Source organism: Furipterus horrens, unplaced genomic scaffold (assembly GCF_987537825.1).
Source record: "Furipterus horrens unplaced genomic scaffold, mFurHor1.1.pri manual_scaffold_6, whole genome shotgun sequence".
Classification (NCBI taxonomy): Eukaryota; Metazoa; Chordata; class Mammalia; order Chiroptera; family Furipteridae; genus Furipterus; species Furipterus horrens.
The window spans coordinates 181,021,728-181,049,266 of NW_028327176.1; the positions used below are offsets into that span (position 1 = coordinate 181,021,728).

The following is a 27,539-nucleotide window of genomic DNA, read 5'->3' on the forward strand; positions in this document are numbered from 1 at the left end:
GGGGAAAAGAAAAAGAGGCTAGGTACAGATCTGTCAGAAGCCACACTCAGGATCTGGTTTAAAAGGATGAATGGGATCACAGGCGGACATATTGACACCATATCTCCAGGGGCAGCATTGACCATGAATTAGAGGGCCAGGAGTGGATTCTCCCAGGTGCACCCTGGGCTATACCAACAATGCAGCCAAGTAACGCACCAAGAAGAGTTTCCCCTATTCTTGACATTCTGCAGTTTGCAGGGGTTGGAAGCTGGTTTTCCATTGGGAGGTGCCTTACAGTCTCTGCCATAGCCAAGCTACCAAGTTCCTTCATGAACAAACCAGCCGAGACCTGTAGGACTGGACTCGGAAGCCAGAATGAATGGGTGGACTCTGCTCAGAGATGTCTGAGAACGCAGGGGCCATGCTCTGGCAGCATCATTTGCAATGGTAATTTCTTGTCCATTGCAAATGTGCGGATCACTTCTCCCCAAAACTCAAAGCAGTAGGGAAAAACAATAATGGTGCAAGGTGGCAATAAGCCTCCAAGACTGAGACTCATCCCAGCTCACCTTTAACCAGCCTTGAGGTTTCTGAGCAAAAGGGCCTGGTCTGTGAGGTGAGGGGTGGTTTAGAAGCCTCAGCCAAGAGAGGGCCTGGGCTGGACCACTTACCCCTGAGTCACACGGTGTGTCTGTGTGTGCATGCATCTGTGTGTGTATGCTGTGTGAAGGCGGTGAAAGCCCCGTAGGCAGGACCTCAGGACAACGTACCCCTGCCACGCCTCCACAAACCAGCACAGACACATCAGAGTGACAAGTGGAGCCCACACATCAAGGCTGGAACTCTGTGCTGCCCTCATGATGTTGCAAGAGAAACAGCTCATATAAAAACCTACAAATGCCAAAACTTCCACTGCCCAACTGACTACATGTTTCAAACATGATTTGATGCAATGAAATTCAAGGTCATTTACCAGGATTTCTCAAACTTTTGCCCATGAACACATTAAATTTACATGGGTACACAGGCACACACATGTAACTAACAAATGAGAGTTTCATATATACGTAACCTGATTATGTGGTGCGTGCTCCGAGACTTCCTATTCCACTCCATTTCTGGTGTGACCTACTACATCGATCTTGTGACCCATTTGTGGATCCCAACTGCAACGTGACAAACACAGCCCTGGCATGGTCCAGATGAACCCTGGGAGCCTAGTGGGACTTGTAGTCTTGCAGGCAGAGAAATTACTCCCTCCACAGAACTAGCCAACTTTCCTCTACAGGCCACAGAACTCTAGCAGCAGCCCTACGTCGACAGTGAGTCACCAAGTACCACCATGAGCACGGCTGGGGGTGAAGAAGCCGGCTTCCCTGACCATCCTTAAAGAAAAGGCCGCCCCGCACAAGGGTGACGACCAAGGTATAAGCGGGCAAGCACCGGCAAAGTTAACATATCACTGGTGGTGGCTTGGACTCACTCCTTAGGGGTTTTCCATGGGCGCACCAGACCGTTGGAATCTCTGGATGAGGACCATGAGCCTGGTGACGTCGGAGAGAGCGGGGAACAGGGCCATGACGCTGTCCACTTGGTGGTGCGGGAAGATGCTGCAGAGCGCTGTGCGCGCACGGATGCGTGCGTCCTGCTCCCTGGCTGTGGACCCTGACGCGGACCCCAAAGGCCCCCACAAGGCACCTTCGCCCCAGCCCAACTCCTCCCAGGCCGAACGTCCTGGGAACCCGGTGGCCCTATGTGGGAGGGCCCATGGGTCAGTAGGTGGCCTTCGCTGGGGTAGCAGGTCATTTTGCGGGTCCTCGGGGCGGTCCCCAGCCCGCGCCTGGACCCGCGGGCCCGACTTGCTCTGGAGGTTCTGGAGGCCGGGCAGGGATGGTAGGGACAGCGAAGCCCCAGGGTCCATCCAGTCGGGACAGCGACACCCGGGCGCGAGGCCACAGTCGGGGCCGGGAGAGGACGCCCCGAGGATTCCCGGGTCATCGCTGAAGGCAAGACGCGAGAGGCTGTCCTCGAGGCCCGCCACGTCGGCCGCTCGCCAGGCCGCAGGTAGGCTGTGCGTTCCGGGCTCCCGGGGGCCGGGCCAGGCGGCGATGGGGACGCCCCGGGGGCCGCCCTGCTCCGTCCGGCCCTTCGCCCGCTCCTCGTTAGATCCCGAACCCCGCCAGGTCCGAGTTTGGGCGCGAAGCTCGTCGGCCACTGCCAGCTGCGCGTGGTGCGGCCTCTCGGGGTGGTAGAACTTGCACTTGATGCCGTAGGTGCATTTCTTGCCTGGAAGGGGCAAGAGAGAGAGAGAGAGGGCGCTGGGTGACACCTCACGCGGGAGAGGCTGTGCGGCCAGGCGCAATGGGCAATGCGGGCCCCGCGGCCTTTCTTCTCAGAGATTGTGCACTGTAAAGCGCCCAGGCCCGAGAGTTATCGGGATGGGGGGGGGGGGGGGGAGGACGAGATGCCGAGAACTGGGCTGGGCGCTGGTGGGATGCACGAGGGGGCAGCGCCCGCCTCTTGTGGTGCAGGGCTCTGCGCACAGTAACTCCGGGGTCAGGCAGGTGAGTGTCAATCTGGGACTGAGACCAATGTCTCCACCCAATGACCGCTGCCTCCACTTTCCCGGGGAACCTGGACAGGCCTGCGGGTGGAGGCGGGAGTGGGCAGTGGGTACTTATGGCATAGGATGGCGCTCCCAGGGCTGCCTCACTTCCCACTATTTGTCCACATCGCGGTGCTGACCATCGCCTGTCTTAACAGGTGATCAAATAATTTATCATCACAACCTGGGCGCCTTTGAGAGTGAAAGGGAGCAGGATGCGTCGACCTGAAAGTATGTCACCTTAATTCTAACGTGTAATGACTCTACCTATCACAGAAACCAAGGCCTGGGGACATCACATAACTTGCCAGAGCAAGTTATTGAGAGCTGCCTGGAAGGTTGGTTCCCTGCAGGGCTCCAGATAAAATCCTTAACTCTTAACAGAAAGCATTGACCAAAGTCCACAAGGGTGCGGGGGGGCAGGGGAGGAGGGGCTGGATGGAACACCATGCCAGGGTGCTAGGTGAAGGGACTGAGATGAGGGAGCTTGGGGAGCGCAAAGCCTCCCTGCTTCCGGACAGGCTTTGCCCTATGTGTGACCCCTATATCCAGCCCCCCAAAATATATCCATGCAACAGGTGTCGCGGATGTCAGTTCATCCTTACAATAGCCCTGCCAGGAAACTGCCATTGAGATGTAAGGCCCTGACAGGGTCCATGAGGCACAGGGTGTCACCCACCATACGGGCAGTGCTGCCAGGATGGCTCTGGGGGCTTTGGCGTCCTGCTCAGGAAGTTGCTCAAGGTGGGACCGCGGCGGCCCAGGGGGTCGTCAGGAGGCATGAACCTGGAACACAAGCACAGGGGAACCACTGCAAGACCAGCAGGGACTCAGAATTCCAGCTGCGTGGCAAGCACCCCGCAAGGGCCTGGCAGCACCGGGCATGACCTCAGGCGGGCCCCCCTGCGGGGGCTCTTCTCACACCCAGAGGTGTCACAGTGCCTTAAAGCGGCACAGCCCTTCCTGTCACTGAACGCGCGAGGAGACCTCAGGAGAGCAGCCCTTGGGCTCTTCGAAGTTTCTCCTTTGCAAATGCAGGTCCCTGGCTTCCTACCAGACCCGCTTAATCAGCACCACCAGCTTTCAGGAATCTGCATTTTAACAGTGCCTATGTAATTTTTACCTACTCAACTCGAAGCATAATCGCTGTTGGTCCCCCTGGGTCTTAATCTGAAAGCGACTCTGAGCTGCTTTGTCCTCAGCAGAGCAAGTCAGAGTCCTCCGTAGAGGCTGCTGACAGCCCTCATCCTCTGAGCTCCGAGGGGCCCGAATCCCACTTCTGCAGCATCACCCCCACAGTTCTGGGCACATACAGGGTGGGGATTAATATGAACAGAACTTGGAACACCCGTTCGCGAGTCAGCAGCGCTGTGAATCCCAGCCTCCGTGCAGAGCCCACCCCCCTCTGCAAAGCCGGGGCTCTGGGCGGGTTAGGTCTCAGCTCCCGGGGCTGCCTGACCCTGGCCTGGTTCCCTGACCCACCCTGCCCCCGCCTGCCCCTTCCCCTCCCCTTGGCATGAAGTCTAACAGGGAAGGGAGTGCATCTTCAAGGGGCTCACAGCTCAAAGGGGAAAACAACATTCCTGAGGAAAACTCCCCTGGCTTAGCGTCTCCACTTTTTATATGAATTCTTTTGTCCCCAGGAGACACGCCCAGGTCACAAACAGGCTCCGCTGGAGGGGTTGTGGATTATAAATGGAGGGCCTGTGTTTACAAGTTCGTGTCCCCCTAAGAGTCAGCGGTCATGCTGAGGTCCCACCCTGCAGACCACATCCACCAGGCTGGCCCGGAGCTGGGCGCGATCCCGGGCAGCCTCCGCAGCCGGACCCCAGCTGCACAGCTGGCTTCCCGAGTTGGGCCCTGACCAAGAATCCAGGGAGCGCCCACTGCGGTTATTAAAAGTTCCCAAAGGCTTCACCTCCTGCTCTCTCCCGGCCTCGCAGCTGCTAGCGGGGCCAAGAGGGCCCTGTGGACCTGCCCAGGGCACCGGGGTGGGCATCCTCCCCCACAGGCAGGCGGGCAGACTCTGCCTCTGGCAGCCAGATGACCTTCTGGCAGACCCTTAGCAGTGGCCTGTGCATCAAAAAAACTTGGCCTGGGCCCCAGGCTGTCACCAGGCCAGAGGCAGCCATGATCCCTCAGACCTCACTGAGGGTTTTCTGGAACCCACAGTTACCAGACTTGCCAGATTCCTCCAGGCCTGAGCAGGGTAGAGGGAGCCGCTGGCCTTGTGCATGTGGAAGTGACCACAGGGGCTACTGCAGGGCAGCTGCTGTGAGCGTCCGCCCTGGGGCTCAGGAGGGTCCTCCACCTCTCCGGCTATGGACCACATGGTTGTGGGGGCCACAGTGTTCCCTGGAGGCCTGTGTCCTGGCCTGGCATGTCCTAGCCTGAGAAGTCTCTCTTGTCCTCACAACCATCTCAGACATAAGTATAATTAATCCGAGTATGATTAATTCAACATAAGGAACGTTTAGGTCAGAGAGGTTGAGTGATTTCCCCATGACACACAGCCAGTAAACACAGAGATTCATTTTGAAACCTCACCTCCTGTCTCCCAAAGTCCCAGCCCTTTCCGCCACACCATACTGCCTCCCAGGCTTCAGAGTCAGGAGCTGGTCTTCCTGGTGCAAGTGGCCCGACCCAGCTGACGTGTAGCCTCCGCTCGCCCCACTCTCCCTTCCCCAGGCTGCAGCCACTCACTCACTCATCTGCAACTATTTACTGAGTGCCTGTGAGGTGCCAGGCCTGTGGGGGCCATGGCGCATAAGATACAGCGGCTGCCCTCACAGAGTCGGGGAGCTTGTCCCAAACCACATCCCTCCGAGAGCCCAGAATGAGGACTGAGCCCTCAGCGCCTGGAGCAGAAACGGGGGTGAGAGTGAGGCCCTGGCTCACTTTGCCCACCCCACGCCGTCCCACGCGGTGCTGGTCTCAGACCCGCGCCCACCTTGCAGGCCCCTGGCCTGTGCCCTCAGCAGGCCTGAGCAGGTTTGCTTCCTCTGCAGCTGAGCTCAGTCTAGGGGCCCTTGCCCAGCACCTGCTACGCACTTGTGCCTCGTGACTCTCGTGTAGCTGGTGAGTCCAGGGTGGACTTGACCCAGGGGAACCAACCTAGGAGTTGGATGAACCAAGCAGATTCTCTTGAAAATTTCAACCAAGAGGGATTGAGACAGAGTCAGTTCCAAGATCTTGACAGCCCCAAAGATGATGCTGCCTACTGCCCTATGAAGTTCAAAACTTAAAAAATTAAACAAAGGAAGATAAAAACAGGAGAAAAAAAAATACAACGAAGTTCAGATTTTCCCCCAATGACTATTCCAGTGCTCTTATTTGACGTATGAGGTTCTTTAAAGGTAAAAACAAACAGTTTATGGTGCCCCCAAGCCCATGGTTGGCCCACCTGCTGGGCACCTCTATGCCGGGCCAGCTACATGTGGACATGGGAACAGAAAGGCCATGGGCAGTTGGGGCAAAAGAGCCCTGTTGGAGAAAACGAGTCACAAAAGAGAGGAGACCCAGAAACACAGAGACTGTGCGGCCTAGGGGAGTGGGCGACCAGCTGTCTCCGGGGCTGGGCATCCTTTGCTCCTGGCAAGGTGTGCCTGCGACTGTTAGCCCTGCCAGGCCTGAGCTAGCTGAAGTGGTGTTCTTCCCATGACGCCTAACCCCCCCCCCCCCCCCCCGTGCCAGGCCCCCTTGGCCACCACGTACCGGTCGTTGACGAAGGAGAACATGAGCAGCCTCTGTTCAATGAACCACTTCCACTCAGGGTTCTCACTCTGCAGGTCACGGTAGTTGTCATTGGAGACGATGATGCCGTCCCGCTCGTAGGCCACCTTCACGATATAGCGGTCGTCGTAGCAGACCACGCGCTTGCCATTCACCTTGCGAGACGGCGTGTACACAAGCACTGCCTGCTTCTCCAGCAACTCCAGCACATGCTGCTCTGGGGGCCACAGGGCGTGGGACGGCATGTAGTGGCTTTCTCAGAGGGCTCCCCACCCCTAAGGACTGTGGTAAGATCACGGGGCACATCTGGCAACTCAGGGGTCCCCTCTGAGCCAGCTCCCACCTCCCCCACCCCCTCACCCCGCACATCAGAAGAGTGGGGAGGTCTTGAGCAGAATAAGCCAGCTACCCCAGGTCAAGACTGCTGTTAGCTTCTCTCTGCCTAAGTCATTTCACACTGTGTTGGCGAGGTATGTGATATGGTCACTGCTGTCTGCTTTGCCATAAGTCCCTGGGTGCAGAAATACAAGAGTTTCTCTAGGGTGTATCTCTGGGAGTAATATGGCTGAGTTAGAGGGAAAGGCACTTTGCAAGGTAATGCCAACTTGTTTTTCAAAGTGGTTATATCAAGTTACTACCCAGCCACCCAACAACACAGCATCAAAACAACTTTGTCAACACTAGGCATTTTCAGGGTTTTGAATTTTTGCCAATTTGGAGGGTGTAAAGTGGCCTCTTGTGGTTTTATTTTGCATTTCTGTCGTTACCAGTGAGATTGAGCATCTTTTCACTCTTAATGACCAATCTGTGTTTTCTGGGAACAACCTGTTCATGCATTTTGCTCATCTTCCTATCGGTGCTTTGTCTTTGTCTTTTTAATTTGGAGACATTCTCTGTCAATTCTGGACAGAAATCCTTCATCAGGAATGTGTGATAGATAGCATCTCCAGTTTGGGGCTTGTCTTTTCATTTTATTGTTCTTGTGGTAACCATTAATGAAGAGAGTCTTTTACTTTAATGTAGTCAAATGTATGAATCTTTCTCCCACAAATTTGCACTTCTTGTGGCTTGTTTAAAACTTCCTTTCCTTCCTCAAAATGCTTTCCCTACTCTTTACTCATACTGGATTTAAATATTACACAGCTGTTGAAAGCCAGTTGTGTAATATTTAACCATAAAGAATATTCAGACTATAAAGAATAACTTGGGGTAACCAGTTCATGATGGAGAACTGGACACAGCTACTCATGCCCCTGCTTCTCATAATCCCACTGAAATGGCAGTAAAGAAATAAAATGAGAGGGGATCCCAATTCATATTAAAAATGGGTTGTGGAGCCCTGACTGGTGTGGCTCAGTCAGTTGGGCCTCATTTCACAAAGAAAAAGATCACCAGTTCGATTCCTGGTCAAGGCATATGCGTAGGTTGCTGGTTCAGTCCTCGTATGGGACATGTGAGAACGGCAACCAATCAATGCTTCTCTCTTTCTCCCTCTTTTCCACTCTCTCTAAAAACACATAAATAAAAAATTTTTTTTTTGAATGGGCTCAGGGACAGAGGCAAACCCAGGATTTTGACACATTTTAGGAAGACAGAAAGCAGAGAGAATCACATTGATCCTGCAGCAGAGAGGGAACCACAGATCAGAATGTGTGCAGAGGGCTGAAGAGAAGCTGGAGCCATTTTCTCTGGAAAGTTCCAGAGCTCCAGGCACATGGAGAGGGAGCGGAGTTGGCAGAAGCCAGTTTGGCTCTCTGAAGGGCTCCCCATGGGACAGCTGCACCCACCCTTTCCTGATGCCTAAGGCAAAGGAAAGCGGAGCTCTAACTTGGAAAATGAGGTTCCCACGTGGCCTTGGACCACCTAGAGCAGTGAATTTCAACCAGGGGCTGCAAGAATTTTTAAAACCTGTGTGTGCCGCAGCACATTGGCTGACTACTGAGCGTCAGGCATTGCATGTTTTAAAAATTCTTGCGGCACGCCTGTTGAAAATCGCTATCTTGGAGTAAAGCCATCATCACTGTGGCCCTGGATGGGGCAGTGGCTAGAGGTGCCCAGCTGTCTGCCTGCTCATGCAGGGTATGCTGGAGAAAACTGCCCACCACCACCAGTAGTCAGCCCCACCACGCAGGGAAAGAGCCACATTCTAAGAGAGAAGGCCCATGGCAATTGCATACATATTTATATAAAGAGGTAGTTATTGAACCAATCTGATATTTGATTCACAAATAAAAACTGGCAACCAAAAGATCACCAGGTTTTTGAGAAGAAGACCTAACCACACAAAAAAAGAGAGAAGTAGAAGTAGAGGTGAACAAAGAAATCTGACCAGAGGAAAAATATATGTATAATTTGTGGAACTTAAAAAAATTCATGAAAGTCTATAGAAATAGTGCAAAAGATATTGCATCCATAAGACAAGAATGGCATTTTATTAAAAAAAAAAAAATAGAGAATACAAAGGAGAAGGAGAAGCAATTGGGAACCATTGATGGTTTTAAAAACAAACAGTTTTGGTAAAAAGGCTGGAAGACAAAGTCAAAGAAATCTCCCACCACCCTTACCCTCGTTGATTTGGCTGAAACAAGGGAATGGCTGAGCATCTTCTTATTATATAGTATAAAATATTCCTATCTGATATAAGAATTAAAAGTAAAGAATTCACCCTGGCTGGGTATTTCAGTAGATTAGAGCATCATCCCAATATGCCAAGGTTGTGGGTTCAATCCCCAGTCAGGGCACATATAAGAATCAACCAATGAATGCATCAGTAAGTGGAACAACAAGTTGATCCCTCTCTCTGTCTCTCTCTCTCAAATCAATAAATTAAAAAAAAAATTTTTTTTTAAGTAAAGAATTCCCTGGATCTCCATCTCCTTTTTTTTTTTTTTATATGAAGAGCCTGGACTATGGATTCCATAAATAAATATAATATTCAGATCCTATATTCTGTGAGGGGTGGATGCAGATCCAATCTTTCTGCAGAGTGTGTAAAGTTGTAAAACAATTATTCTTGGAACTTAACCACTCACACTAAAAGATGACGTAATTTGTTCATCCATCTCTTCAACAACTCTATATTGAGCACCTACTCAGTACCAGGGCTTGCGCTGGGGGGCAGGGCTAAGGCAGTGAGCACATGTAGTCAGCGCCTTAACGGAGCTCATAGTCCAGTGAGGAAGACAGACATCAGCAAACAGAAAGCTACTGTCAGAAGCACTCCTGAGGAAAGGTGGAAGGTACCCTGTGAGCATGCATCTGCCCCCACATACCTCTAATAGGGGTATCAGCTCTTGGTGGTTCTTTCCTCCAGGATGGGACGAAAACTTTGATGTAGGTGTGTCCTCTTTCCCTGAACCAGTCCACAGCCAGCTGGATTCCCCGGCAAGAGAAGGCTTCTTTATTTCCATGGCTACAAGGGGAAAACAAAGAATCTGTAAAGACACAGAAAGTATTTCTAAAGTGATTTTCCTGGGGAATATCTTAGATCATGGTCTCATAATCGATGGGAATCAGACAAAGCTACATTTTAAAAAAGAGTTCATTCTTTGCATAAAGTATATTTCTTAACTGGAACCATATTGCTTCTCATAGTTTGTAGAGGGTCTCGCGCTCCAGGGCAAGTGCATTCCAAGGACTAATAGGCCAGATTATCTTATTAACTGAGACGATAAGAATCAACACAAAATGGACGTGAGTAGCCATCTTCAGAATACGCTCACCCTAAGAGAGGGTTTGTAATTATGTTATTGGGCTCCCCAAGTCCAGGCAAGGAAACCAACACGCCCCATAAATTCCACCAAACACATCAATGGTGGCAGGAAGGAGAGAGGGATGACCAGGCGGAGCCTTGTGAGCCTTACTGAAGATTTTGCTTGCTCTTAAGAGGAATAAGAAGTCATAGAAGGGTTTTAAGATTGGGGGGTACATGTGATGAGATACAATGTGACCCAATGTATGTTTCAGGAAGTTCCACCTGGCAGCACAGAAGACGATAAATCGGAAGGGAGCAAGAGAGGGTGTGGGTACCAGTTAAGCTGTTGTGCTCATCAAGGCAAAAACGGATGGTGACTTGGGCCGTGCAGGTGTTGATGCATAAGGGAGAAGAGTGGGTGAATTTGAAAGGTATTTAGAAGGTAAAATCTCCAGGATGTGGAGGTTGGATATAGACATCTGGCTGTGTTACTAGACGGTGGGCTTTTCTCTGAGACAGGGAATTCTGGAGGAGGACAGGGTTTAGAGGAAAAGATCCCCGAGTTTGGTCGTGGACACATATTGAGTTGGAGGTGCCTTTGTGACCTTGAAGTGGAAATGTTAAGTAATTCGCTCGGGTCCAGAAGTGAGGCCTGGGTGGTAAAATGGGTGGGTCATCTGGGTTCAGGCAGCAGCGGAAGCCACCACGGGGAGAGAATTGCCTGGGGAGAGAGCGAGAGACCTGGAACTGGCCCTGGAGGAACTCCGGAACTCAGCGGCTGGTGACAGGTGGAGGAGGGCACTTGCAGAAAGCGAGAAAGGGCGTGAACCAGAAGCATGCGGCATTGCGGAAGCCACGGGAAGGAGGCAGCAAACGCTGCTGCAAAGGACCGACGAGGCCTGAAAACCACCCTCGGACTTAGTGGAGGTCAGTGGGGAGGTCAGTGATGTTTTGCTGAATCGATTTGAGAGACTGAGAACACAGAATCAACGGGCCTTCGCTGTGGATGGGACACCGCCTGGCCTCCAGGTGAGCCCACTGTGCTCACTGCCTCCAGCCCAGCCACCTGTGCCTCCTCCACGCCCCCCACAGAGCCCCCAGGCCATCCCGCTCCTCCCTCGGGTCTCAGGTTTATGTCCGCTTCCTCAGGAAAGCATCCCCTGACCCCTGAACCCCTAAATCCCATCAGATTCCCTATTATGAGCCCTCCCAGCCCCAGACTTCTCCTTCCTGGCGCTTATCACAGTGAACGGTCACACTCACCACAGGAGGTCGGGTCTTGCCCTCTCTAAGCCACACGTTCTTCCAGGTCCCCATTGAATCCCCAGCGCCTAGCACAGCGCCTGGCAGTCAGTAAGGACTGAATAAAAACGTGTTGAATAAATAAATGACTGAGAAGCAGCCAATCTTATGAGCAGCTGGAGGAGCAGCTGGCTGGAACGGAAGAGCTGGTCAAGGGAAGAGCTGGCTGCAAAGATCCTGATGCAAGAAAGACTTGGCACATTTAGGGACTGGAGCCGGTAGAGCGAACAAAAGGGACAGTCATAGGAGGTGGGATGAGAGAGGCAGGACTGGGTTCTTGGAGTACCATGGTCACCATGACACTCACGCCCACCCCACCCCACCCCACCCCAAGAGGCCTGGCCTGCAGAAATGGCCCATGTCCAGACGAGGATGACGCTTCAGATTTCCATTTCTGTGCCTTCTCTCCTCCGTCCGTGGCCTCTCCTGCTGTTTTCTCAGCGGGAGTAGGAGAGCCGCAGGTTTGCAAAGAGGAAAAGGGAGTGTTTGGGAAGGTGAATCACCAGTACGGGAAGGCAGGCTGGACGGAGATACGGAACTCCAAGTTCCTTCAGCGCCAGCAGATAAGGAACCTGGCCTCACCACCTAGATCTGTCACACCTTCCAGTTTAGAGAAAACAGCCCTTTGGCCACTGCAGCCGAGCTGTGAAGCGTATGCAAACAGTCAGGAGAAAATATCAGTGGCGCTGTCTCAGGCATTAAAAATAATAAGATAAAAAGAGGAAGTGGAAAGCAAGCCCCTTTCCTCCCCAGTGGAAGTTGAAAAGAAAGGAGATGGAGGGAGAACGAGGAGGGGTCATTCACTGGGTCCTTAGCCCTGCACCGCCCAGGCCTGCTCCCCCGACTGAGCCATAACGGGAGGGGAGATGGCACAACATCAGGATGGGTGAGAAGGGGAGGCCGCAGGCTCGGGCCTCTGCCCGGCTGGGCCGGCCGCGAGCCTCTCAGGGGTCGTGGTCTCAGCAGGCAGGCACCTCCCAGGGCCGCAGGCTGCCTTGGAGGGCAGTGGCTGACAGGTGGGGTGTCTGAGGCCCGGGGATGAACAAAGAGGCCCCTGAGAGGGACAGCACTTTAAGCCAGCGTGACTTCACAGCCAAATGGGACCAACGACCTTCTATGCTGACCCTTCTGGAAGCCAAGCCAGCCCTGCCACTGTGCAACAGAGCCTAGGGAGGCTCTGCAGACCCCTTCTCCCAGCCTACACCAGGTCTCAAAGCCCCCAGATGCCATGCAGGAGAGGACAGGGGCGGGGAGAGGAAACCCAAGGCCTGAATCTTCCAGAAGGCAGAGATGCGAGGCATCACAAACTGGCAAGTTTCAAGTGTGCCCCTCCCCACTGCCTAAAACATGGAGAAGAGATGGTATCTATCATGGAAAATGAGATCTATTACCTGAGCACATGGAAGCAGAATGTGAAAAACTGATGGCACCCCCACCGCGCCCTCAAACACATGCATCTCCGACTGCAGAGAAGTCTATCCTCAGTCGCTTCTGAAGTAAACATGTCATTGTCGCAATTTCCTTTAAAAATTGGTCCTCGATTGTTCTCTGTTCTGTGACTACACATCTGCCTTGACCATTAAAAAGCCCACGTACCTTCCCCAGTTATTTTTGGGGGGTGCAGATGGGGGCATGAGAGAAACCAAACCCAACCCCTGTGAGGGGGCAGAGGTGACCCCGGTCAGGACCACAGCCGGCCGTGGCCCCCACTGGGGGCTTGCGCAGGGGAGGGGTTCTTAGGTTCAGGATCAAGAGTTCGGGGAGAGTTGCCCTCACAGCCTTGTGCTCTCTCTGACAAGGACTCCAAGATGCGGCCCCTCAGCCAAGAGTCTCCAAAGGGCAGATGAGTCACACTAAGCCCAGGGGAAGCCCATAACACGTCACAGCCCATTCCTTCCCTCTCCCCCTAAGATGCGCCCTCCCTTCCAGCTTTGATTCCAGGCACAGGGAAGTCTGAGCTGAACCGCAGGCCACGGAAAGCTCTGGGCAATCGCAGGATTGATGCCCTAAGCAGGAGCTAGCTCCCCACCGCATGGGGGTGGGGGTGTCTGTCTCTAAGAGGAGCAAAGCAATAAAGCTCATGATCACCCCAGGAGCCCACTCCCTGCCAGCTAGAGAAATACCTAATCCAGAGGCCCCCCTCCGTGTGAACTTCCGCCATTCACTCAAAATCCGTTTATGAACATCAACCTCGGCGTGGCTCTGTGCTGGGCGCTCAGAGGGCAGTGATCGAGACAGAGCTCCCCCCTGCTTCCTGGGGCTCATTCCTAATAGTCTCAGGGAGCCCTGGGTACCAGGCCCCTCTGCACCGGAACCTCGTTCAATCACAACAACAAGCCCTTGAGGAAGTGACCTTCGTCCAGTTTTACCCTTGGGGAAACTAAAGCAGAGCAACGTGAACAGCTCGCTGATCTGGCAGATCTCAGGCCTCATTTCTGGAGCTGCAAACGCTTCCTCCCCAGTCTGCTTGTATTCCATTGGTCCCTGCCCTCGGCCGTCTCTGCCCCCCAGGCCCAGACAGCAGCGTCTAGGGAGCCTGGGTTAGTGGCTGCTAAAAAGCCTGCCCTTGTGGGGGGCCCCTCGTGCTTGTTCTTAGTCGCTGGGAACCAGTGTATCAGGCAACAGTCTGTGAGCCGGGCCCTGGGAAAAGGAAACAGGAGTGGCAGGTTTTGAATAAAGGGAGGGTGGTAAGGGGAAGTGGGCTGGTGCCTGAGGCAGATTTTGCCTACACAGCAGTTGTGCGTGGGCAGCCACAGTCAGAGTGTAGCCCCTTACAGTAACGAGACAATCTAATCAGGACACCACTGTAACCTCAACTATTGGCAAGAGGTCTCTGCACAAGTTAGCGGCTCACGGACCAGGACCTTCAAGGTGTGACCTGGAAGCGACACTGCTGTCTGACTGTCTCCTACTTGGGGTCCAGATGGAAGCGCTCTGAACCTGGATTATAGTCCTTCTCACCAACAGAGCTCCCCCTAGCTCAGGCCAGAAGGAAGAGAGAGAGCAGGGTTTGGGGTGTTGCTCTGAGCATCCTCATCTTACAAACAGAGGGATGGGTGCAGACTTAGGTCGGAGCCCAAGGCCAGCGTTGGTCAGGGGGAGCAGGCCCCCAGCCCAGCAGCACAGCTGCCACCAGGAACCCACTGAGAGAGGCCTGACCAAGACCTCCCGCTGTGGGCCAAGCCCTCTTCCTGAACAGTCCTCCCTCCAAAAGAAGCCAGGTTCTGCTGAGGATACAAACATAAACAACAGCAGCCCCAACAAAAAAAACCCTGTACCCCAAAATGAGGACACATTCAAATGAAACCCTTGCCCAGGGCAGTAAGAGGATATGAAATTATCAGGTGGATTTCCCCCAAGTTGAAATCCTTCAAGTCACGCCTCTCCTAAATTTGCCTACAGAATGTGCAACACTTGTGAGCCTGCCTGCTCCAGGCAAGGAAATGCTGGTGACACTTGTCACGTGAGAGACCCAATGCTCTTCTCAATCGCCGTGATGCAGCTTCTTCTAATCTGCTTTCAATGAAAGCCACCTTCTTTTTAAAACCTGCTGGACATGTTTTCTGAAGGCCAGGTATACAGACTCAGGTATTCAGCTCACACCCCCGTCTCTCACACAGACACACACATGCACATGCGCACCCTGAAGTTTTGGGGATTGTATTTGGAACTCAGCCTCTGTGGTGTTAGCTGATCAGAGCCACCACGAAATGCACCTTGATGCCCTGAGGGTGCCCAGAAGGCTGGCAGTGGCAGGAGAGGCGTCCTGAGTACCAGTCCTGCAGAAAGCACCTGGGCCGCTGGTGTGGGATGGGAGGACTTAGCACATCCTCTCTGCAGCGGGCAAGGGCAAGTCCACGGCTCACGCAGGCAGGCTCTGGCTCCAGGACAAAAGCCTGTGGGGTCAGGCTCTCCCACCTGGAGACCCTTTCCAGGGCTGGACATGGGCAAAGCCAGAGGGACACGGTCCTGCAGGAGATATAGGACTCTGGATGAGTACAGAATCCAGAGCCTGCACTGTGACCTTGGGCCAGTTACCTACTCTCTCTGAACCTCTGTCAAAGAAGAAAAATGCGTTCATTTCTATCAAGCCATGCATAAGGTTATCACCTTAAATCCTAGAATGTTAGAGATGAAAGACCTTTTAAGATTATTATTATTTAGTCTAACCTCATAATCATATCTACAGGGCTCAGAAAAGGTGAGTCGCACCACAGTCACGTGGCTAGCAAGCGGAAAGGTTACAACTGCACAGTAGGGACTCCCCACATGAGGCTACTTGTGCTTAATTTCAAATTAATTTAAAAAATTAAAATTCAGCTATTCAGTCACACCAGCTACACTGCAGGTGCCAAGGAGTCACAAGCAGCAAGTGGCCACTGTAACAGGCCTCTCAGGTATAGAGCTTTCTTTCCATCATTACAAGGAGTTTCACTGGGCAGCCCCTCCACGCGTGGGGTCGGAACTCAGATCCACACACTCTCAGCCCTGGGCTCCACTCCCTGCCTCTGACCTGGTTTTCTATGTGAACAAGAGATTCATCAAAACTATGGGGCAGGCATAAGGTCTGGCTTCCCACGACCCTGTCTTATGCACTCCCAACATTGCAGCTTAGAATTCTCATTGAAGTGAACTCATCGTTTAAGAAATGACAATTGAAGCCATCAGTCCTGTTCTTCAGAGCCAAACGGACTGCCTTTGTTGTTACAATGAGGAGATGGATTTAGATTGGTGGTATGGTTCTATCTAAATGACTTGAGGACAGTATATGTTTCATAAAACAGGCCCATTCATGCGCTCCAAGCAAATATATTCCCACTTCTTTTAAAAATCTCTTTGCCAGTGACCCAGCTGCCTCAGGCTACACATTCTGAAGCTCTGAGGAGAGAAGCCAGTGGAAACTTCTACATAGGATGGGATGGTTGGAGCACAGGAAAGGAGGCCAGGATCTGACGGAGCCAGTGTTGACCTTGACCAAGCCTGTCTAGTTCCTTCCTGAGCTTCTTCCTTGCTCAGCCGAGAAGGTCAGATGTCCAAACTCTAACATTCTCTGTGCCAATGGAGGACTCAGGGCTTAGCACCTCCCATAAAGCATGACATTACCTGTAATTTCTCACTCTACATCAGTGGCTCTTTACATGTGGGAGACCACAAACCCTTTAAGTACCTATGGAAAGCTGTGGATCTTTTCCCCAGAGAAATACATATATAAACACACATGCCACATTTGTGTATCATTTCCAGACACTGCTGGCTTTGGAGATAAAAGGGGCCATGAGCCAAGGAATGCAGACAGCCTCTAGAAGCTGGAAAAGGCAGGAAAACATAGTATCCCCTGGAGCTTCCAGAGGGAGCACAGCGCTTGGTTTCGGCCCAACGAGACCTACGGTAGACTTCTGAGAGCACACACAAATGCATGTGTTCTGGTTAGCTGAGGGGATTTTCAGGCAGCAAGTGTGTGACATATTTTAATAATATCCTGAGTGAGGACTGTCATTTGTAACTGGCAGGGATTAAACGGATTACAGTTGTGGGAGGTGTGAGAGTGGGACCCAATGGATGTAACCAGGACACATCATGGCCATGTGCAAATTGAGGATGTGGTTTCAATTTGAATTCCAAGCAGCAACAGAGACTTCCATCAAAAGAAAACCATTCACCACCACCTTATCATAACAATTCCTAAAAAATGTCTGGTCTCCAAGGAGAGAATGTCTACACTTTCCTGTAGCACCTGAAGGAGTCTTTTCATCCTACAGCCAATTTGCTACTTGATTTGGAATCACAGAGCTCATAAAAATTCTGGCCTGGAAGGATCTTCAATTTCAGCAATATCATCTTGAATTTCGATTGATGCCCAGAGGGAGCGGTGCCAGATCAGACAGAGGCCAGGGTCCTTTCTCATAACCCCTTAGACTTTCTTTCTAGGACCTTCAAATCCCTTAACTCCTCCAGAAATCTTGAATTAAACAAGACCTAACAGGCTCACTAAGAGCCTATGACTGAATGTTTGGGAGATTCCTGGGGACCAGCTTCTAAGCCCTGGAGAAAGAAGGGCTCATTCCCCCCTGATCTAATCAAGCCCAGGGAACCCTGGTGGGCTGAAGCTGACCCCACACACACCATGCAGGGCATGTAGGAGCAGCCCTTGAGGCTGAGTCATCTTGGAATGAGCCATTCCAAACTTGGGTCCTGCCGTGGCAAATACTCAACGAGACCAAGTCCCCAGGGAAAGCCACTTAGCCTGTCGGCCAAGGAATGCCCTCTTGGCACATTCAGTGCTGCTGATAACAGAGTTTTTCTCAATTCCCACCCACAGCTCAGCTTTTGAAAAGGGAAGCATATCTATTTGCAACTGTGAGTGACCAATTTCCTATGGCTCTGCCCTTTGCCCCGCTGTCACTAAGCCAAGTAGTAAAATAATGCACTTGTTTGGGCAATGCTTCCTCCTTGCCTGGGCAGGAGTGTGGGGGAGGCTGCAGAGAGTCTCTCACAGCTGAACTTGGCCTCACCAGGAAAGACAGCAAAGCGGGGCAGGATGCTCTCGCCACCAAAACACAGATACTACCTACTCTGTCTGCAGCCTTGGGGGCAAGAACTCACCTCTTAAACTTAGCTAGGGAACCACACCACCACCCCCGTTCCCCATAACCCCAGCAGAGGGCTTCCAACGAAGTTCAAGTACATTTTCTCATTTGATTCTCACACCCTCGAGGGAAGCAGAAGTGCTATCTATTGGCCTGTGTCGCAGAACAGGAAACTTAAGAAACACAACTTTCCCAGAATCACACAGCTGGTTAGAGACAGAATCCAGACAAGAAGCCGCTCCTTCCCAGCTACCCACTGCCTTCCTCACAGAAGGGCCTCTCTCCTGGGGCTAATATGATCATAGCTACCCCTTGTTGAACCCTCAGTGTGTGTCCGGTACAGTCCTAGGCATGATGGGCAGCTCCCTGCTAGGGAGGTTTTATGCCAACATTACAGATGGACAAAGTGAGGCTCAGACAGGTTAAGTGACTTACTTAAGGCCACACCGCTACGAAGAGAAGGAACAGGGATTCCAAGCCCCATCCATTGGCCCCAGGCTGCTTGGACCAAACCACTGAAAAGAGGGACAGGCCTCCCACCCCTCCGCTAAGGGATAAAGAAAGCTACCTCATTGCCACGTTGCTGCCGTCGATCACGATGGGGCGCAAGGAACTGGCTGGGTCTCCATGGTCCTCCTCGGGGTCAGGCCCCTGTCCCCGCGAGGCTGAGTCCGGTGTCCCGCAGGAGCCCCTGGGGACCAGCAGGGGTGCAGGGCTGGCCTGGTGGGCCCCGGGGCGGCTGCCCGTCTGGATCAGCTCCTGCAGCACGTCGTTGACCAGGGCGTCCTCGCCCAGTTTGTCCAGCACCCTGACCACGTCCTCGCGGTTGTAGCCGAGCTTCTGGAAAAACTCCATCTTGCTTGAGAGCTCCTCCATGCTGTGCCAGCGGGCCCCTGGCGAGAGTCCTGCCGCCGGCTTCCTCCCCGCAGAGCCCCGTCGGCATGAGCTAAAGACAGAAAGCCTCCATCAGGTGTTTTCTGGGCAGCCCGGCTGTCAGGTCACCGAGAGCAATCGATCTATGCTCCCTCCGCACCTTATCTGTGAGGAAATCATGTCGAGGACGCCTGGTCCCCTTGGGGATTTTCAGTTGCTCAGTGTGGTTGCGGAGCCACAGATGCAATCACGCCGCTTTTACTAGCGCGCGCTCTCCCAGGCCGCCACCCCCGCACCCCCCTGCCAGGGGCGCCACGGGCCTCTGACAAGGCCACCCCAGAGCTCGGGGCTCTTGTGCGCAGGCCGAAGAAATGTTTCTAAGGCGCTGCTCTGGGGTGACTTGTGTGCACCCCAATTCATAACTTGAAGCCTAACCCTCAGTGCCTGAGAATGTGACTCTGTTTGGAGATAGTGTTTTCAAAGAGATAAGTTAGAATGAGGTCATTGGGTGGGCTCGGATCCCTCATGACTGGTGTCCTTGTAAGAAGAGATGCGGACGCAGCGGGGCACAGAGGGAAGGCCCTGTGAAGACACAGGAGGAGGCGGCCAGCTACAAGCTAAGGAGGAAGACCTCAGAAGAAATAACCTGTGCAACCTTGATCTCTGCCTTCCAGCCTCCAGAACTGTGACACAACTATAATAATAAACAAAATATTGTTATATAATAAATAATATTATATAATAGAATATATTATTATATATAATATTTATGCAATAGTATATGTTATAAATAATTATATAAAATAATAGTCTATATTATTATATAGACTAATATTTTATATTATTACATAAAATAAAAACAGTATGTATTATATAAAATAATACATTATTATACAAAATATATTTTATTACATAAACTACAATATGTGTAAATATATATAAATAAAATTATGTAGATAGCCAAGTCTGCAGTATTCTTTTATGGCAGCCCTGGGAAACTAATATAGCTCCTCAGCTTCAATAGGGAAAAATACCCTCTAGCAAATTCTATTCCCAGTAAATGTACCCAAATTCAGCTTTGTGTACTGGCTCAGCTTTCCCTAGCTGATTCAGACCGTACTGAACCTCTGAAATGAAAGGCCCTGACCCAAACGTGACCGTTTCCTCCAGGCATCACTGCCTGGCCTACACTTCTGTGGGGAGCGGAGGGGGTAGGAGAGGGGTGGGGGTGGGCAGGCAGGGCCTGCAGCCAGGTGTTTACCAAAAGGTGATTAAACCAACAGGAACACTCTGGACACACTGGGTCCCTGTCTCATCTACGCACCAAGATCTACATCTTTCAAAAAACATTTTAAAAGGACAGAAATAACCATGAAAAAAAATGTGCTGTGAAAGCTTGAAACAACGCAGACATATAAGAAAAGAGAGAGGAAATGTCCCTTCATAGGCGCCTCAAGTCCCACCTGCCTCTCCTGCTGAGGGTTTGTTTGCACCCTCCCTGCATTTTTTCTCTGCATTTACTTGCATACATAATAGATACACACATCTATTGTTTAGGGGGCTTTTTAAACATAAATAGTGCCCTACAGTACCGCAGCCCCGCCCCCAGCACTTAGGTCAGGGGCCTGGCACACCTGAACTTCAGTGCCTTTGCTGGATGGATGGGAGGATGGATGGATGGATGGTGTTTGACTCTACGCCCAATGATGAAAATTTAGTTGTCTTCCATTCTTCCCAGTTACAGATCGTGCTCGATGGAGCATTCATGACCATCGATCTTGGCCTTGACCTTCAGTTCCTAGTCTCCCACGGGAGCCCCCTACAGATCTGTATTCACATGTCTCTTCTAGGTTCCCAACTGAGATTCCCGTTCTCAGACTGGGCTTCTCCCTACAGTGCTAGCACCCAAACAGAACCAACAGTGATAGGGTCTGGCGGGTGAAGAACATTTCTCAGCCAGCCTCCTAGACAGACAGGCCTCTGCTGCCCCCATTTGTCACCCCCCACTCTGCCTGGGCCTACGGACTGCCAGAACACTCAAACCGCCACCGCGGTCACCAGCGGCCTCACCGCCGACTCCAACAGAAGCTTCACGTTCCTCACCTGCTGTAACCTCTCTGCTGCTTTGACACTGTGGACCGTTCCCCAAACTTGTTAGTTTACATCAAAAACTTTTGGAAAACCTCCTTCTTGAAACCCTTCTCTTCTCCCTTAGGTTGTACAATTTGTCCTGAGTCTCTTCCTAAATCTTTCCAGCTCTTTCCTTGGCCTCTGCTCACTTGTTCAATGATGAGGTTCAGCCCAGGGCCTCCCCTCTTTCCCCTCATGCCCTCCACCAGCCCCGATGCAGATAAGCCCACGACTGCTCTTCCAGCTCAGGCCCCTTGCTAAGGACCAGGCACACACGGTTATAAGTCTGTGAAATAAGTGCCGCACATGCTATTTGAATAAAGTGCTGTGGGGACTCGAAACACTGTCATTCACCAGACGTTTGCTTGGTCTACTTAAGTGTGATTCTCAAAGTGTGGTCCAGGGAAATTTGGGGGGACCCAAGACCCTTTCAGAGAATCTGCAAAGTTAAAAACTATGTTCATAATAATCCTCTCATGAGGGTACCTTGCAGTATTCCAGAGACTATACATCGTGTGGCATTGCAACAGTCTGATGCAGAAGCAGATATGAGATTCCAGCTGTCTTCTACCAGGCCAGATATTAAAGAGGTTTGCGAAAACATAAATTGGTACCAGTCTTCCTACAAAGATTTTGATTTTGGAAAATAGAGTTATCTTTCATAAGAATATGTCATTTATATTGTGATTGGTTTATTATTTTAAAATGAATGAATATTTTTAATTTCTTAGTTTTAGTTTCTAATAAGGGATGGATAGATAGGTAGATGAACCCACATAAACAAAAACTCTTTGGGGTCCTTAAATAGTTTTAAGAGTGAAAAACTGACTGAAAACTAAACATATTTTTCTTAACTCCAGAGTTTTCCAATAAGTCTTTCCACACAGATGGGTCCATGTGGGTGGCCTAAAGACATGTCACCCAGGGCCCCAGGACAGAGGCCGAGTGTCTCTCCCTCCCCGGGTCTGGCCTCTGTCACACTCCTGTCCTGCTGTCCAACTGCCCCATCCAAGCCTCAGTCTCACCTTCGTCATCCCACACCGCACACCTGGCAGCCGCCTGCAAGGGTTCTCTTCCGCAATAGCCAGCATTGGTATTTCTAGGACAAGTCTGACCATGTCACCCCCTGCTTAGAAATACCCTCGGACCCCATGCTGACTACGGGAAAGGCACTGGCTTCTGGGCAGGCTGCAGAGCTGCCACAACGCAGTGCTGGTTCCCGCCCACCTCACCGCCCACCACGGGCCCACCTGGCTCTTTCTCTAGAGCCACACTGAATCCCTCCCTGCTGCCCAAGTATTCCAGAACATTCTCACCACTGTGCTTCTGGTTATGCCTTCCTCTCCGCCCGAATGCTCTCTGGTCTGGCAAACTTCAGGATTCAGCTCAAATGCGACTCAAACCAGTCATTTCTAACTCCACAGACAGACTGCGTCACCCACAGCTCCACCGCGCACTCTGCTCACCCGTTACGACACTTTGAATCGTTGTTTATCTAAATATTTCTCAAGGACCTGTGAACTTCATCCTGACCTATTTGCCTCAGAATCACCTATACCTGGCACAGAGCCTAGTCTACCTGAAGAGTTTAATAGATTTTTCTTAAATAAATGTTCAAAGCTGAAATTATCTTCTCTCCTCGTGTATTTTTTTTTGCTTGGGTTCTGAATCTCAATGAATGGCATTTCCCAGAGGCCCAGAGAAAAAATCTCAGTCACCTTTGACTCTTTCTTTCTCTCTCTTCTACATCCAACTGGCTATTAATTCTACTTCCTGGACATTTTCTATTACCTTCCTCTCCTTTACACTCACAGCCACCACCATCCTTGTTCATTTGTTCATTCAGTTGTTCACTCACTCATTCATTTATTCATTCATGTAACAAACACTGATCACCCACCAGCCACCCAGCACTGTGCTGCAACCCAGTTCTATAAAAACAAAACAACACACAGTTACATTTCAATTCACTTACAACCTATTTGGGAAAACAAACAGAGAATGTAAACAATAAGCCATAAGTTATGATGCTAAGCACAACAGTTCTGATAGAAAAATGTGTTTTCAAAACACAGGTGAGGAACAACTTATCTTCCTTTGAGAGCAAGGAGAGACCAGAAGGGCCCTCACAGACCCGGACAGCAAAGGAGGAAATGGCCTTCCCCAGTCAGAGCAGCGCCACATCCCCACCCAGGGCTCCGGGAGGGCCCCCTCACCGAACAGTCACCTGCAACTCCAATCAAGTTAGTGCACTGATCAAAGACATCTATATCTTCTCCAAAATGCCCACATGCTGCCATCCTCTGCAGAGCAAAGGTCAACACTAGGCAGCATGAAAGAAAGACCCTTTACCAACGGGCCACGCTCGCTTTCCAGTCTCCTTGGTCACATACTTCTAGCTCAGCCTCTCCTTCTCCTCTTGACTAGTGACCAGTCCCCTCTAAGAACGCTGCTCCCTAGGGCTCAGGTCCAGCTGGGGTCCAATCTCCATGGAGGAAGAGGACATTCCCCCAATCTGGCAGCCCAGCCTCACACCAAGGGCTGCTCACTATCCCTGAAAGGCCTGTGGTCTCTCTCAGGCTTGCTGGCCTTCGCCTGGGCTCTTCCCTCTGCTTGGAGCACCGGCCCTCCTCCACTCAGCCCAACCTCACCACCCTGTCTTCCAAGGACCTTCCCAGTCTCAAGAGGTCCAGCTCCGGTCCCGCCCCAGCCACTAACGCATGCACTGGAGCACTTATTTTGGTTTGGAAGAGTGAGAGAGAAGGGAAGAGAGAGGAGGACTGGGAGAAAGAAAGAAAGAAAGAAAGAAAGAAAGAAAGAAAGAAAGAAAGAAAGAAAGAAAGAAAGAAAGAAGGAAGGAAGGAAGGAAGGAAGGAAGGAAGGAAGGAAGGAAGGAAGGAAGGAAGAAAAGAAAGGGGCAACGTGAACAGAACAGTTCATTTTCACATGGTTCCTCATTGTTTCCACATCACTTTCCTGTAGCGACTCCTGCTTGAACTTTCCACGGTCTCTGGTGGGTGAAGAAACTGAGGCTCAGAGTGGTACAGGGCAGAGGTCCTATAGCTAGTCAATGGCAAAGACGACCATAAGCAGATGCAGAAAACAATGTGTGGCTTTGAGTTGTGTTCGGGACGCAGGCAACATCTTGCTATTGCAGAAGTGGGAAAACCAAACTATGACTGGGTCAGGTGACTTCTCTTTGGTCACAGAGTACAAGCCACGAGGAGAGTTTATGTTAGTTGCGTCTGGTAGGACAGAAACATGAACATTCCCAAAATTATAAAACCTGGGGCATTCACCTGGGGTTGGGGGGTGGCACGTGGCCACAGGAGACCCCGTCCCCAGCAGCTCGCCACAGAGCATTCAGGTTCCAGGGGAGCTGCTTTGCTGAAGAGAATTAACTGAAAAAAAAAAAAAAAATTCTCCCACTTCAGAGGCTTTTTCTCCCTTTGAGTCATTAAAATTAATTTCTTTTTTTTTTTTTTTTCAAACTTTTTCTAAATAAGGGAAGCCTGGGGCCATTCTTGGGAGCCTGCCCAGCCCTCAGGTCCAACACCCCCCACCTTGGGACGTAACCGTCTTTGAGCTGCAGCCCCACCAGCAGCTTCTTTTTCCTTCCTATTTTTAAGACCTGAAAGTATGAACAAGTTCATTTTCGTTTTCTTCCCCAACCTTGACTGGAAGTTACAAACAGCACCGATGATTGGTGACACGTTCAGGATCTTTAGAGCCTCCTCTGGGGTTCCTACCACGGTCAGCATCGCGACCCTTGCCTCGGGTCCACCGTCCTGGCGACCATGGCGGTGTGCTCAGCCGGAAGCCAAAGCTAGAGGCGACCCAACAAAACAGGTGGAAGGAAGGGAGGGATGGAGAGGGAGGAGAGTGGAGCCCCACAGGTGGAACAATGGGTCAGATCAGATCTGCTCCTTCTAGAACCAACCAATCCAGTCTGCAAACACTGACTGAGAGCCCCTGAGGAACAGAATAAGAGAGAAGCAGAAGGAGGAGGAAGTGACAGAGTGAGACCTGACCTGCAGAGGACCAGTAACCCACATGTGCACAGCATTTCCTAGTTACAAGGTGCTTCCTTATATGTGACCTTTGGAAATCCTAACATCCCTGTGACGGAGAAAGAGCCACCTCATTACTCACACTGCAGGGGAGAAGACTGAAGAAAAGAGAGAGGTTTCGCTGACTTAGCCAGGATCCCACAGCTAATAAAGGGCAGAGACTAGACTCCCAAGAGCAGTGATTCCTACCATCTCCCAGGTCAGAGGGCGCTACCCAGGGCTGCTCAGGGCCACAGGGTAGGGTGAACCCCGACATCAGCCCCAGAATGAGTGCGCCCAGCACACTGCCCTGGACCCCCAAGTCCATCCCTGGCCCCCTCTGCCAGCTCCAGAGAAAATAAATCCCCCACATACGGCTTTCTGAGGTCACCCACCGTGATGGGGAGAAAGTTCTGAATGGAGTCCAGGCAGAAGATGGGCAGTTCAGCTCAGCTCTGGAGCAGCTCAATAAACTCAGTTAGATTTTGGAGAAGTCACAGACAGGCAAAGACTTCAGCCCATGCCTGGGCTTTTATTTTATTTTTTTAAAGGGAATTCACCATTTTTTAAAAAATTGTGGTCAGATGTACGTAACATAAAATTTAGCATTTGAACTGATTTTAAGGGTGCAGTTCAGCCGTGTTAAGCAACCATCAGCCCTCTGGAACTGTTTCATTTCCCCCAGTGGGAACTCTACACAAATTAAACACGAGTTCTCTGTCCCCTCTCCCTCAGTCCCTGGCAACCGCCACTCTCTGTCTCTCATGGATTCACACAGTACTTGTCCTTCTGTGACCGGCTTATTTTACTCAGCACGGTGTCTTCAAGACCCACCTTTGTGGCAGTGTGTGTCAGAATTTCCTTCCATGTAAATGGTGACTAATATTCCATTGTGTGTGCTGTATATACCACACTTTGTTTTCCCATTGGCCACCTCTGGGCTGTTGTGAATAATGCGGCTCTGAGCGTGGCTGGCCTGGCCTGGCCTTTTGGTTCCTCCTTGAACTTGCCCCCTGCTCTCCTGCGCTGCTATAGGCTACTCTGGGTGCTCACGGGGGTGTTTACAGTCACAATCCGCAGCCCCAAGGAACTCCAAACCAAAGTTTAAAAAACAAAAAGTCTGCTATGTTCTACTCCCAATCTATTTATTCTTCTGTCGTGGGTGGGCACCCCCGAGTTGCATCACCGGGCCTTGGAGAGAAGTATATAACCTGGGGGTGGGGGGCAAGGCGGAGGTTTCCAATGGCAGCAGAGAACTAGCCACCATGGTCCTCACTGCCAGCAGATGGAGGTTCCTTTCAGTGAGTTTGTGTGCCTTCTCGACGCCTAACGGGCTGTCCCCCAGAGGAGACGGTGCCTGGAGCTGCTGCCCTGTGTTCCTGGTCTGCCAGGAGACTGGACACCCCCACATCAACCTCTAGCTTAGAAGATGTTTTCAGGAGCCTTCTGATTTCATAAAATTCAAATCCTTTCAAAGACTCTAGCAGGAGTTTTTACTTAAACCGAGGAGCTTCCTCTGATTAATCTTTTTCCCACAAAACCCATCTTGAAATTAAAGATGAGTTTGCTGAAATGAACAAAGATTTCACCTAAAGGAAGTTTCAAGTGCTTACCTATTTTTTTTTTTTTTTCATCTGAGGACTTACAGTGATTTAAGGTGCAGGTAATCAGATTCCTTATCCAAGAACAGCTCTCCAACCTGCACCCGCCCCTCCCCCATGTCCCGCCTCTGTCCACACAAGTCTGCACAGTGTTTGTGACAGACTGCCAGTCAGGGGACATGCACTCACCGGCAGCTCCGGTGTGCCGCTCCGGTCCTCACAGCGGAGTGGCTCCGGTGTTCCCTCTACTTGCCCCGCTGCCACCAGCTGCCGCACTGCCCCTCTCTGCCCAGCTGGCCAGGTGTCACCAAAGCCAGGGGAGCACCCAGCTGGGCCACGTGTCCGCTAAGAGACACTTTATGTCGCAGCACCACTTCCTGGATGCCAGGGGCACATTCAGCTGCAAAGGTACTTTTGCTTTGGGTTGAAAAAAAAAAAAAAGGAAAAGGAAGAAAGCAATCAAATGAGGGAGGGACGCTTCAAGCCTGAGCCCCAGCATGAGTCACTGAATCAAAGTTTAACAACCACATGCAAAAGGAACTCTTGGCGAGGGCACCGGCTGGCTGCACAGCAAAACCACGGGGGGCTCACAGACCAATAGGCACAAACAGCGAGCAGTCTGAGGGTGGAAACTTTGGTTCCAAGTTCCCGCTCAGGCCTCTGGCTAAGAGCCACTGACCCTCATGCTCCCAAGTGGGTTCAGGGCTCACAACTTCATAAAGAAAAATACAGCTTGCAGGAGTGAAGAGAGAGAGAGAGAGAGAGAGAGAGAGAGAGAGAGAGAGAGAGAGAGAGAGACCAGAAATGGCTGTGTAGACAAACATGCAGAGTCCCGAGAAAGTCACCAAGTCCTTTGGGCTGGTGGGGCCAGGGCACTTGCCTCTGTCAGGGATATGACCCTGGGCTCCCCTCCCTGCTGCCCTGCATGGGGTGGGTGGCTGCGCCTCTGTCACTGTGCCCGAGGAGCCTGACCCCAGACCCACC

General features: G+C 51.5%; 1 protein-coding gene across 2 annotated transcripts; it reads right to left on the bottom strand.

Annotated features, from left to right (window-relative positions):
- On the bottom strand, positions 1 to 26,896 carry ZC3H12D (zinc finger CCCH-type containing 12D). 2 transcript variants are annotated; one of them, XM_090279958.1, is made up of 6 exons: positions 26,745 to 26,896; positions 18,471 to 18,848; positions 9,592 to 9,731; positions 6,302 to 6,536; positions 3,267 to 3,373; positions 1 to 2,268 (listed from the first exon to the last, which is right to left on the bottom strand). In XM_090279958.1, the coding sequence occupies exons 2-6, from the start codon at positions 18,776 to 18,778 to the stop codon at positions 1,469 to 1,471; spliced, it is 1,590 nt and encodes a 529-aa protein (XP_090136084.1). In that variant the 5' UTR covers positions 18,779 to 18,848; positions 26,745 to 26,896; the 3' UTR covers positions 1 to 1,468. The 2 variants fall into 2 exon arrangements, with proteins under 2 accessions (XP_090136084.1, XP_090136085.1); XM_090279959.1 differs by lacking the exon at positions 26,745 to 26,896 and adding an exon at positions 22,222 to 22,439.
- Positions 26,897 to 27,539: the final 643 nt, after the last annotated feature.

Coding starts and splice junctions, on each gene's coding strand:
- ZC3H12D (XM_090279958.1), bottom strand. CDS start 18,778: ATGGAGGAGCTCTCAAGCAAGATGGAGTTTTTCCAGAAGCTCGGCTAC. Junction 9,732..18,470: donor GGCAGCAACGTGGCAATGAG/GTAGCTTTCTTT, acceptor TTCCCCTTGTAG/CCATGGAAATAAAGAAGCCT. Junction 3,374..6,301: donor TTCTCCTTCGTCAACGACCG/GTACGTGGTGGC, acceptor CTTGTGTTCCAG/GTTCATGCCTCCTGACGACC.